Genomic DNA, 13414 nt, shown 5'->3' on the forward strand with positions numbered 1-13414 from the left:
TACTTTATTGTGCCATGACTATTCTTTCCTTTTTTTTTCATATAGTTTTACTTATTTCAGAGAGGAAGGAAGAGGGAGAGAGAGCGAAAGATCAATGATGACAGAGAATAATGAATTCATTGCCTCCTGGATGCCCCCTACTGGGGATGAAGACTAACCCGGGCATGTAACCCAGGCATGTGCCATGACTGGGAATCGAATTGACATCTCCTGGTTCCTAGGTTTAAGCTAAACAACTGAGCCATGGCAGCCGGGCCTTTTGCTATAATTTTCGTTTTTTCTTAATTAATACTTCGTAGTTGGTTCAACTTTTCTTTTTGTCATGACACCAACACCTTCTTTCTGATCATCTGAGATGGAACTCACAAACCATAGAACAACCCACCCCATGCAAATAATATGCTTTACCTTTAATAGCTGGCAGAGGAGCAACGCTAATATCAGCATCCAGGAGGGCTTCTTAACACCGGTCTTGCTTCTCAGGTGCTGGTAAGATAGGAAGGACCAAAATATTCAGGGTCAGACAGAAACCTGGGATAGCTGAACAGGCAAACAGGAAGCAAAGAGACAAGTGAAACAGTATCTAGGATTCCTGAGTTCTCATATCATCACTTATAGAATGATCTCTCCCTTCCCCAAACCTCAGCCATTCCCTTGCCAAGAGCTGTATGGTTTTGCTGCTAAACTCACTTCAGTCCACAAAGTCAAAATTCCTCCCTCAGATCAGACTCCATTCACAACCCTTCTTCCTCCTCCTCCCATCCACCTTTTCTTGCCTGTTCTTCTTGCTCTGAAGGCAAAGCACCTTTCTTTGCTCCTTCTCTTGTGACTGGTCTCTGCTTCCCCCTATCACCTACAGAAGAAAGAACATGGCCATGATACACCTGTTACAGGGAGTCCATGTATCAGGAATGCTTCCAGAAAAAACAAGGTTCCCCTGACTCACACTCCAGAAACCAGTCTGGTGAGACAGGTGGTGGTGAGGAAGGAAAGAGGTTTATTCAGGTGCAGGCAACCTGAGAAGATGGGGGAAGCTCGACCCAAATCCCATCTGCACATCTCAGTGCAGGCAGAGGCTTTTATAAGGAGGGAGAGGCCAAACAGAGCAAAGAGGTCACGGGCGGGGCTTGAGAAGTTCTCTACATGCCCACGGGCAGAATCCAATCTGATAAGGGTTTTGCAAGTGGTCAGGTGACGGTCCAGTGTGCATCATCCTAGCCTTTGTCCTTTTGGTTCTAATGCTGAAGCTCAGCAAATCTCCCAGAACTGGGAAGGACAGAGTTCATATCTTGTAAAATTAGTTTCTAGGATTCTTACACAAACATGCTGTTTACCTACAAGCTTCATTATTAGTCAGAGTCTGCATTTACAGGAACAATGTGGAAAGAATGGTGAGGTGACCTGTAATTCTCATGAATTACATGAATTCATGTAATTACTGTGACAGGAATGCTGAGATTCTTCATCCTTCTTCAAGGCGCTTCCATCCTTCGAAAAAGTCAAATAGGCCCTAGCCGGTTTGGCTTAGTGCATAGAGTGTTGGCCTTCGAACTGATGTATCCTGGGTTTGATTCCCGGTCAAGGGCATGTGCCCACGTTGTGGGTTTGATCCCCAGTGAGGGACTTGCAGGATGAGGCTGATCCATGACTCTCTCATCATGGATGTTTCTAACTCTCTCCCTCTCCCTTCCTCTCTGTAATTAATTAAAATATATTTGAAAAAAAAAGGCCAACACTCTATCACTGAGCTCCACCAGCTACAGTGTTATGTCATCTTTAAATTACTACCCACCTGGTATGTTAAAAAAAAAATTAATTAACTATTTTCAAAAAATGTGCAATTAATCTGAATGCAACACTTGCTTAATATTTTTTAAATGATTTTATTGACACAGAGAGGATGGGATAGAGAGGGAGAGAAACATCCATGATGAGAGAGACTCGCGGATTATCTGCCTCCCACACGCCCCCTACAGGCGATTGAGCCCGAAACCCCGGCATGTGCCCTTGACCGGTAATTGAACCATGACCTCCTGGTTGATACATCGATGCTCAGCCACTGAGCCTCGCCGGCAAGGCTGCAAGTGCAATATTTTGAATATGAGAAAAGAAACTTGGAAAAACATCCCTCTTGTTCCCCAGGCCTCAGCCTTAAAGGGCTCAATTTGCATTTCCAAACACCTTCCTGCAAGAGGAGAATTTAATCAGCAGTCAGTGATCGCTTTAATACAAACTTGGATGCCCTGAAATTGATTTCTGGGGATCCCCCTGGGTTCCCCTCCAGCCCCTTCTCTCTGGTGCGATGGTAGATGTATTATATGATCGCTGCACTTTGTATGGGGCTGTTTTGTGCTAAACACAATTAAAAACCCACATGCACACAGAGTTAGATGTTATGTTAAAGCCACACACAGAGCATGCTGGAGGCTTCAGAATACCAGCCCTGGCATCCCTCATAATTCCTCAAAGGAAAGAGATGATCAGCATAAACCACCCGTAATACCCCAATCATTCATTCTTTTTTTGGAGAGGGTAGTATCAGTTGATGAACCTCAGGAGATCAAAAAATGAGAACGCTGGTCATTGAAATGAAAACTATTTCCAGTGATGTCTTCAAGCCTTGTCTACACGGGAGGGGTAATATTTTCAGGCTTAAGGTCTTTTTCTTTGTCTTTCTCTGGTTAATATATTTTCCTAGAGGCCCGGTGCACAAATTCGTGGGCAAGTGTGGTGTCTCAGCCTGGCGTGCGGGATCGGGCCGAAACCAGCTCTCTGAGATCCCCCGAGGGGTCCAGATTACAAGAGGGCACAGGCCAGGCTAAGGCACCCCACAGGTGCCCCATTAAGTCTGGGGAGTGACACGGGAGGTTGACCAGCTGTGGAGGGACCATGGGAGGGCTCCAGGGTGTGTCCAGCATGGCTCACTCGGTCCCAATCCGCCAGACCCCAGCGGCTAACTGACCTATCAGTCTGAATGTCTTGTCCCTGGTGGTCAATACATGTCATAGCGAGCAGTTGAGCAACGTTAGTATATCATTTCCATATTATGCTTTGATTGGTTGAACAGATGACCGGTCGACTGGACAATTAGCATATTTTGCTTTTATTATATAGGATTGATTTCATACAGGAAGGGAGCGAGAAACATCAATAATGAGAGAGAATCATACATCGGGTGCCTCCAGAACGCCCCCTACTGGTGATCGAGCCCACATCCACAACATGTGCCCTTGACCAGAATCAACCCTGGGACCTTCGAGAGTCCACAGTCCAACCCTCTATCTACTGAGCAAAACAAGCTAGGGCTCATTGGTTAATTCTTGTCTGCACCCTGACAAGGAATTGAACCATGACCTCCGGGTTCATAGGTTGTCCCTCAACCACTGAGAAACACCAGCTTGGCTCAAAATGCTTTTATTGATTTGAGAGAGAGGGAGAGAGACAGAGAGAGACAAAGAGACAAAGAAACAGAAAGAGAGAGAGAAGGAGAAAAAGAAGAATAACAAGAAGAAGAACAACAAGAAGAAGAAAGAGAGAGAGGGAGAGAGATCAATGTGCCCTCACACCCAGGGGATGGCAAGTAGAACAACAGAGCTTATTAAGAAGGTGAACAGGAGAGAAACCAAGATGGCGGCATAGGTAAACACGGGAGTTTGCTGCCTCGAACAACCACTTCAAAAATACAACTAAAAGACGGAACGGACATCATCCAGAACCACAGGAAAGCTGGCTGAGTGGATGTTCTACAACTAGGAGGAAAGAGAAAAGCATACCGAGGCTCAGAGGAAGCGCAGTGCTGAAGTAAAATACTAAGGTTCGGAGTGCATGTGGAGCGGGCTGGAGGCTGAGGGCGCGGTTGTTTTCAATCGGGAGGCAGTCTCAGGCTCTGAGCTCCAGTTCCGGGCGAGTCTCTAAGGACCCAGACTCATACGGGAGAAGCGGGACTGTCTGGCATCGCTCAGAACCCTAGGGCAGCTTTCTCTCCGTGGGGCTTGCAGCGACTACTGGGACACTGAGAAGCAGAGCCTCTGAGGGCAAGACTGAGAGCAGCCATAATTGCTAATCCCACCCTGTTGATCCCTAGGACCCGCCCCGCCCAAGCCCTGCAGGGAGGCTTTTGCTGGATAGCCTCAGGCAAAGGCTAGATTAGCACCTCCCTAGAGATCCAGGAGCCAGGAAGCCCAGAGGTCAGAGTGGGACCATCCAGTTTGCAGCTCTGTGGAACCATAAAAGACACACTCAGGAGGCAGACTCAGTGAGCACCAAAGCCCATCGAAGCAAGTCTAGCCCCAGAGGGGTGTCTCCAGCACAGAAGCTCTCCCACCACAGACACAGATGATTCTCACAGCCAATTGACCTGGAGGTCAATTCCTCACAGTGATAACTACAACAATCAAGGCTTAACCACAACAAGACTGTGCACAAAGCCCACAAGGGGGTGCACCAAGAGTGTCTACCTTAGGTAATTGGGACACTTAGCACAGAAAGGCACTCTATCGACACAGCGAAGCATAAAAAAATGCCGAGACAAAGAAACAGGACACAAACGACAGAATTGGAGGAAAGCAAACTGTTGGATATAGAGTTCAAAACCACACTTTTAAGGTCTTTAAAGAACTGTTTAGAAGCCCTCGAAAAGACTGGTAAGACCGCCGATAAATGTAGTGAGATCCTCAAGAAATCTAGTGAGACCCTCGATGTTGTGATAAAGGACCAACTAGAAATTAAGCATACACTGACTGAAATAAAGAATATTATACAGACTCCCAACAGCAGACCAGAGGGTTGCAAGGATCAAGTCAAAGATTTGAAATACGAAGAAGCAAAAAACACCCAACCGGAAAAGCAAAATGAAAAAAGAATCCGAAAATATGAAGATAGTGTAAGGAGCCTCTGGGACAGCTTCAAACGTACCAACATCCGAATTATAGGGGTGCCAGAAGATGAGAGAGAGCAAGATATTGAAAACCTATTTGAAGAAATAATGACAGAAAACTTCCCCTACCTGGTGAAAGGAATAGACTTCCAAGTCCAGGAAGCGCAGAGAACCCCAAACAAAAGGAATCCAAAGAGGACCACACCAAGACACATCATAATTAAAATGCCAAGAGCAAAAGACAAAGAGAGAATCCTAAAAGCAGCAAGAGAAAGAAAATCAGTTACCTACAAGGGAGTACCCATACGACTGTCAGCTGATTTCTCAACAGAAACTTTGCAGGCCAGAAGGGAATGGCAAGAAATATTCAAAGTGATGAATACCAAGAACCTACAACCAAGACTACTTTATCCAGCAAAGCTATCATTCAGAAGTGAAGGCCAGATAAAGAGCTTCACAGATAAGAAAAAGCTAAAGGAGTTCATCACCACCAAACCAGTATTATATGAAATGCTGAAAGGTATCCTGTAAGAAGAGGAAGAAGAAGAAAAAGGTAAAGATACAAATTATGAACAACAAATACACATCTATCAACAAGTGAATCTAAAAATCAAGTGAATAAATAATCTGATGAACTGGTGATTGTAATAGAATCAGGGACATAGAAAGGGAATGGACTGACTATTCTTGGGGGCGGCGGGGGGGGAGAAAGGGGTGTGGGGGTGAGTGAAGAGATTAGACAACAATCGTGCACCTATGGATGAGGACAGTGGGTGGGGAGTGAGGGCAGAGGGTGGGGTTGGAACTGGGTGAAGGGGAGTTATGGTGGGAAAAAAGAGTAACTAATGTAATAATCTGAACAATAAAGATTTAATTAAAAAAAAAAAAGAAGGTGAACAGAACTATACACTTCCCACCAGGGGGCCAGCAGGACTGGGGCTCAGGTTGACAAGAGCCAGGGACTCCATCACATATCCTAAGAGTCGTCCATTAGCTCAAGGATCATTTCTTCCATGTCATCCTCCTTGACGTGGTGCACGATGCGCCAGAACCGGCCCATGGAGTCCAGGTACTGGCTTCCAAGTTGGAGCGTCCACATCGAAGGCATGGTGCTCGAGTTCAGCTGGCAGGTGGGGATTCCGTTTTGTCCACTGGGGTAGTCGCCCTGGCGCAACTGTACTCGCAGGACACCTTCTGTGTCCATGACGAGATGCAGCCATGTGCGCTGGTTCTCGTCTTCATAAACCGAGGGCCCAAGGATACTCAGGTAGATGGGTTGCGAGGTCAGGGGTACATTCGATGGGAGCTCGGCCATGACTCCTCCGTGGTCCAAGGAGCAACAGCCACAGCTTCTCTGAGCCTCTCGCTACTTCGTTCCTGGTATCGAAAGACAGGGGATGGGGTCTCCAAATGCATTTTACCTCAGCTTTTATCTTTATAGTTTCTACAGTTGTGTTTGTGGTTGCCTTTGGTTTATTTTGCAAATTTATAAATCTCAACTTTTCTTTCTTTTTAGCTTTAGATCTCTCTTCTCAAACAACCTGTACAAAACGTACATCATGTAAAATATGACTTTATGAAGGTAACATGGTCCTATAGAATTTTAAAAACATTTTTTACTTGACAGTTAACATAGAAGAACATTAGGTTCATTTCAGGGGTACACCCCAATGATTAGACATTATAAAATGGACTAAGAAATCATGCAATTAATCTCATACTCATCTGACACCATACACAGTTATAATATTACTAGAGGCTAATTGCACAAAATCTGTGCACTCTGGGGGGTCCCTCAGCCAACCATGGTGCCTCTCCCAGTCCGGGACCTCTTGAGGGATGTCCAACTGATGGCTTAGGCCCGCTTTAGTGCTGCCGTGGAGGCTCCCACCACCCCACTGTGCTCGGCAGCTGTGAGCCTGGCTTTTGGCTGAGCAATGCTCCACCTGTGGGAGTGCTCTCACCACTGATGGACAGCTCCTGCCATGAGCATCTGCCCCTCGTGGTCAGTGTGTGCCATAGCAACCAGTTGTTCTGCCATTTAGTCAATTTGCATACTATCCTTTTACTATATAAGATTGCATTGACTCAATGCTCCACTTTACTGTGCCATGACTATTCTTTAGTTTTTTTTCACATAGTTTTACTGATTTCAGAGAGGAAGGGAGAGGGAGAGAAAGAAAGTTCAATGATGGCAGAGAATCACGGATTGGTTCCCTCCTGCATGGCCCCTACAGGGGATCATGACATGACTGTAACCCGGCCATGTTCCATGACTGGGAATCAAATCGACATCTCCTGGTTCCTAGGTTTAAGTTAACAACTGAGCCATGCCAGCCGGGCTCTTTTCTATTCTTTTCTTTTCTTTTCTTTTCTTTTCTTTTCTTTTCTTTTCTCTCCTCTTCTTTATTTCTTAATTAAAACTTTTTAGTTGGTTCAACTTTTTTTTTTGTCCTGACAACACCAGCTTCTTTCTGACCATCTCAGAGGGAACTCACAAACCATAGAACAACCCACCCCATGCAAATTATGTGCAAATAATATGATTTACCTTTCACAGCTGGCAGAGGAACAAAGCTAACGTCAGCGTCAGGGTGGGCCTCTTAACAGCTGTCTTGATGCTCAGGTGCTGGGGAGAGAGGCAAGACCAAATTATTCAGGGAGAGACAGACACCCAGGATAGCTGATTGAGCAAACAGGAAGCAAAGAGACAGGTGAAACAGCAAGTAGGATTCCTGAAGTCTCATCACGTCACTTGTAGAATAATATACTCTCTGCTGAAACCCAGTCACAGTCTTTGAAAGAGCTGTATGGTTTTGCTGCTAAACTCACTTCAGTCCCCAAAATCTGAATTCCTCCCTCAGATCATACTCCATCCCCAATCCTTCCTCCTCCTCCTGCTCCTTCTTCTCCCATACACCTTTTTCTTACCTGTTCTTCTTGCTCTGAAGGCAAAGCACCGTTCTTCACTCCTTTCCTCTGTGAACAGTCTCTGCTTCCCCCTGTCACCTGCAGAAGAAAGAACATGGTCGTGATAAACCTGTTCCAGGGAGTCCATGTACCAGGAATGTGTCCAGAAAAACAAGGTTCCCATGACTCACACCCCAGAAACCAGTCCCGTGATACAGGTGGTGATGAGGAAGGAAAGAGGTGTATTCAGGTGCTGGCAACCTGAGAAGATGGAGGATGGTCATTCCACAACCCATTTGCAGATCTCAGTGCAGGCAGAGGCTTTTATAAGAAGGGACAGGCCAAATGGAGCCAAGAGGTCAGCGGGCTTGGCTTGAGAATTTCCCTCTGTGCCGACAGACACAGCCCAATCTGATAAGGATCTTGCAAGTGGTCAGGTGTCGGTCCAATATGCGTCATCCAGCCTTTGTCCTCCTGGTTCTAATGTTGAAGGTCAACAAATCTCCAAGAACTGGGAAGGTCAGAGTTCATATCTTTGAAAATTAGTTCCTATGATTCTTATACAAACATGCTGTTTACCTACAAGCTTTATTATTAGTCAGAGTCTGCATTTACAGGAACAATGTGGTTAGAATTGTGAGGTGAGTTGTAATTGCCACTGTGATGAATGCTGAGATGCTTCATTCTTCTTCAAGGCATTTGCACCCTTTTCAAAAAGTCAAATTGACCCTGGCCAGGTTGGCTAAGTGGATAGAGTGTTGGCATGCGAACTGAAGGGTCCCGGGTTCGATTCCCAATCAAGGGCACATGCCCATGTTGTGGGCTTGATCCCCAGTGAGGGACTTGCAGGAGGCAGCCGATCCATGATTCTCTCATCATGGATGTTTCTAACTCTCTCCCTCTCCCTTCCTCTCTAAGATCAATAAAAATATATTTGAAAAAAAGGCCTATGCTCTATCCACCTAGCCAAACCAGCTGGAGCACTAGGTCGTCTTTCAGTGACTACCCACCTGGTATGTTTAACCAAAGAAATAATAAACTATTTTAAAACAATGTGCATGCCATCTGAATGCAACAATTGCTAATATTTCTTTTAATGATTTTATTGACTCAGAGAGGAAGGGAAATTGAGAGGGAGAGAAACATCCATGATAAGAGAGAATCACGGACCGGCCGCCTCCTGCATGCCGCCTACTGGTGATCAAGCACGAAACCCGATCATGTGCCCTTGACTATGAATTGAACCATGACCTCCTGGTTGATAGGTCGATGCTCAACCACTGAGCCACGCCGACTGGGCCAGAAGTGCAATAATTTGAATATGAGAAATGTAACTTGGAAACACGTCCCTCACGCTCCCCAGTCCTCAGCCTTAAAGGTGTCAATGCACATTTGCAAACACTTTGCTGCAAGAGGAGAATTTAATCAGCAGTCAGTGATTTCTTTAATGCAACCATGGATGCCCTCAAATTGATTTCCGGGGCTCCCCCTCGCTCCGTCTCCAGCCGCCTATCTCTGGTGCGATGGTAGATTAATTTTATGATTGCTGGGCTTTGTGTCAGGCTATTTAGTGCAAAACCCAGTTAAAAACCCAAATGCATCTAGAGCTAGACGCTAAAGCCACACACAGAGCCGGTTTGAGCCTTCAGGCGACGAGCCCTGGCATACTCAAAATTCCTGACTGGAAAGAGATGATCAGCATAAAACACCCATAATCCCCCAAACATTTGGTTTTTGGGTTTTTTTTGGAGAGCGTAGTATCTGTTGACAAACCTCAGGAGTTCAAACAATGAGAACGCTGGTCATTGAAATGAATACTATTTCCAGTGATGTCTTTGAGCCTTGTCTACTGGGGCTGGGCTAATATTTTTAGGCTTAAGGTCTTTTTCTTTCTCTTTTTCTGTTTAATAGATTTTTACTAGAGGGCCGGTGCACGCATTCGTGCACCATTGTGGTGCCTTGGCCTGGCCTGTGGAGATTGGCCGAAACCGGCTCTCTGACATCCCTTGAGTGGCCCCACATTACAAGAGGGCACAGGCCAGTCCAAGGGATCCCACCAGTGCATGATCGGTGCTGGGGTGGGATTTGGGAAGTTGGCCATCTGGGGCAGGACCATGGGAGGGCTCCAGGGTGTGTCCAGCATGTCTCACTCAGTCCCAATCAGCCAGATCCCAGCTGCAAGCTGACCTACCAGTCTGAATGTCTTGTCCCTGGTGGTCAATGCATGTCATAGTGAGCAGTTGACTAACCTTAGTATATCCTTTGCATATTATGCTTTGATTGGTTGAACAGATGACCGGTGGACTGGACAATTAGCATATTATGCTTTTATTATACAGGATTGATTTCATACAGGAAGGGAGAGAGAAACATCAATGATGAGAGAGAATCATACATTGGATGCCTCCTGCACTCCCCCTACTGAAGATCGAGCCCACAACCAGAGCATGTGCCCTTGACCAGAATCGAACCTGTGACCTTCCAGAGTCCACAGTCCAACCCTCTATCCACTGAGCCAAACAAGCTAGGGCTCATTCATTAATTCTTCTCTGTGCCCTGACCAGGAATCGAACTGTGACCTCCAGGTACACAGGTCGTCCCTCAAAAACTGTGAAACACCATCTTGGCTCAAAATTCTTTTATTGATTTGAGAGAGAGGGAGAGAGACAGAGAGACAAAGAGACAGAGAAAGAGAGAGAGAGGGAGAGAGAGGATGAGAAGTAAGAGAAGAAGAAGAACAAGAAGGAAAAGAAGAAGAAGAAGAAGAAGAAGAAGAAGAAGAAGAAGAAGAAGAACCACAACAACAACAACAGGAAGAGCAAGAACAGGAAGAACTAGAACAAGAAGAAAGAGAGAGAGAGAGAGAGAGAGAGAGAGAGAGAGAGAGAGAGAGATATCAATGTGCCCTCATACCCAGGGGGTGGCAGATAGATTACAGAGCTTATTAAAAAGGTGAACAGAACTATACAGGTGCCACCGGCAGGCCTGCAGGACTGGGGATCAGGTTGACAAAAGCCAGGGACCCACTCACATGTCCTACGAGTATTCCATCAGCTCAAGGATCATTTCCTCCACGCCATTCTCATTACCCTGGTGCACTATGCGCCAGATCCGGCGCATGGAGTCCAGGTACCGTCTGCCAAACTGGAGCGTCCACCAGGAAGGCATGGTGCTTGAGGTCTGCGGGGTGGTGGTGAGTGCTATATGCCCACTGGGGATGTCTTCCTGGCGCAACCGTACTTGCAGGACACCTCCTGTCTCCATGAGGAGATGCAGCCACGTGCGCTGGTGCTCGTCCTCATACACCGAGGGCCCACGGATCCTCAGGCAGAGGGGGTGCAATGCGAGGTGCACCCCTGATGGGAGCTCGGCCATGACCCCTCCGTCGTCCAAGGAGCAACAGCCACAGCTTCTCAAAGCCTCTCACTACTTCAGTCCTGGCATCGAAATACAGGGAATAGGGTCTCCAAACGCATTTAACCTCGGCTTTTATCTTTATGGTTTTATGGTTGTGTTTGTGGTTGCCTTTGTTTTATTTTGCAAATTTATAAATCTCAAATTTTCATTCTTTTTTACCTTTAGATCTTTCTTGGAGAACAAACTGTACAAAACATACTTGAAGTAAAATGTGACTCTGTGAAGGTAACATGGTCCTATAGAATTTTTGAAACATTTTTTAAATGACAGTTGACATACAACCTTGGGTTCATTTCAGGGGTATACTCCAATGATTAGACTTTATATAATGGACCAAGAAATCATGCTATTAATCTCATACCCATCAGACAACATACACAGTTATTATAACATTACTAGAGACTCATTTCACAAAATTCCTGCACTTGGGGGGGTCCCTCAGTCAGCCCTGTGGCCTCTCACGGTCTTGGACCCCGTGAGGGATGTCCAACTGATGGCTTAGGCCCACTTTTGTGCTGCCGTGGTGCTCCCTCTCCCACCCTGTCTCAGCATCTTTGAGCTTGCCTTTTGGCTGAGCGGTGATCCCCCTGTGGAAGTGCACTTACCACTGGTGGACAGCTCCTGACATGAGCATCTGCCCCCCAGTGGTCAGTCTGTGTCATAGCAACCAGTCCTTCTGCTGTTTGTTCTGTTTGCCTATTAGCCTTTTATTATGTAGAATTGACTCAATGCTTTACTTTATTGTGCCATGACTAGTCTTTACTTTTTTTCATATAGTTTTACTTATTTCAGAGAGGAAGGTAGAGGGAGAGAGAGCGAAAGATCAATGATGACAGAAAATAATGAATTCATTGCCTCTTGGATGCCCCCTACTGGGGATGAAGACTAACCCGGGCATGTAACCCAGGCATGTGCCATGACTGGGAATCGAATTGACATCTCCTGGTTCCAAGGTTTAAGCTAAACAACTGAGCCATGGCAGCCGGACCTTTTGCTATAATTTTCGTTTTTTCTTAATTAATACTTCGTAGTTGGTTCAACTTTTCTTTTTGTCATGACACCAACACCTTCTTTCTTATCATCTCAGAGGGAACTCACCAACCATAGAACAACCCACCCCGTGAAAATAATATGCTTTACCTTTAACAGCTAGCAGAGGAACAAAGCTAATATCAGCATCCAGGTGGGCTTCTTAACAGCGGTCTTGCTTCTCAGGTGCTGGTGAGATAGGCAGGACCAAAATATTCAGGGTCAGACAGAAACCTGGGATAACTGATCAGGCAAACAGGAAGCAAAGAGACAGGTGAAACAGCAAGTAGGATTCCTGAGTTCTCATATCATCACTTATAGAATGATCTCTCCCTTCCCCAAACCTCAGCCATTCCCTTGCCAAGAGCTGTATGGTTTTGCTGCTAAACTCACTTCAGTCCACAAAGTCAAAATTCCTCCCTCAGATCAGACTCCATCCCCAATCCTTCCTCCTCCTCCTCCTGCTATCCTTCTTTCTCTTACCTGTTCTTCTTGCTCTGATGGCAAAGCACTGTTCTTCGCTCCTTCCCTTGTGCCTGGTCTCTGCTTCCCCCTGTCACCTGCAGAAGAAAGAACATGGCCATGATACACCTGTTACAGGGAGTCCATGTATCCGGAATGCTTCCAGAAAAAACAAGGTTCCCCTGACTCGCACCCCAGAAACCATTCCCGTGAGACAGGTGGTGGTGAGGAAGGAAAGAGGTTTATTCAGGTGCCGGCAACCTGAGAAGCCGGCCCAAATCCCATCTGCACATCTCAGTGCAAGAAGAGGCTTTTATGAGGAGGGAGAAGCCAAACAGAGCAAAGAGGTCAGGGGGCTGGTCTTGAGAAGATCTCTACGTGACCACAGGCAGAATCCAATCTGATAAGGATCTTGCAAGTGGTCAGGTGACGGTCCAGTGTGCATCATCCTAGCTTTTGTCTTCCTGGTTCTAATGCTGAAGGTCAGCAAATCTCCCAGAACTGGGAAGGTCAGAGTTCATATCTTGTAAAATTAGTTCCTAGGATTCTAATACAAACATGCTGTTTACCTACAAGCTTCATTATTAGTCAGAGTCTGCATTTACAAGAACAGTGTGGAAAGAATGGTGAGGTGAGTTGTAATTCCCATGAATTACATGAATTCATGTAACTACTGTGACATAAATGCTGAGATACTTCATTCTTCTTCAAGGCGCTTCC

General features: G+C 46.0%; 2 protein-coding genes across 2 annotated transcripts; both read right to left on the bottom strand.

Moving 5' to 3' along the window:
* Positions 1-5852: 5852 nt before the first annotated feature.
* Positions 5853-6191, bottom strand: LOC139000509 (T-cell leukemia/lymphoma protein 1A-like). Its single transcript, XM_070402665.1, has one exon. It carries the CDS (start codon positions 6189-6191, stop codon positions 5853-5855), a length of 339 nt encoding a protein of 112 aa, XP_070258766.1.
* Positions 6192-10822: 4631 nt separating this feature from the next.
* On the bottom strand, positions 10823-11161 carry LOC139000511 (protein p13 MTCP-1-like). Its single transcript, XM_070402666.1, has one exon. The coding sequence runs from the start codon at positions 11159-11161 to the stop codon at positions 10823-10825; it is 339 nt and encodes a 112-aa protein (XP_070258767.1).
* Positions 11162-13414: the final 2253 nt, after the last annotated feature.

Source organism: Myotis yumanensis, unplaced genomic scaffold, assembly GCF_028538775.1.
Source record: "Myotis yumanensis isolate MYYU_CA2020_CCGP unplaced genomic scaffold, mMyoYum1.0.hap1 SCAF_24, whole genome shotgun sequence".
Lineage (NCBI taxonomy): Eukaryota > Metazoa > Chordata > Mammalia > Chiroptera > Vespertilionidae > Myotis > Myotis yumanensis.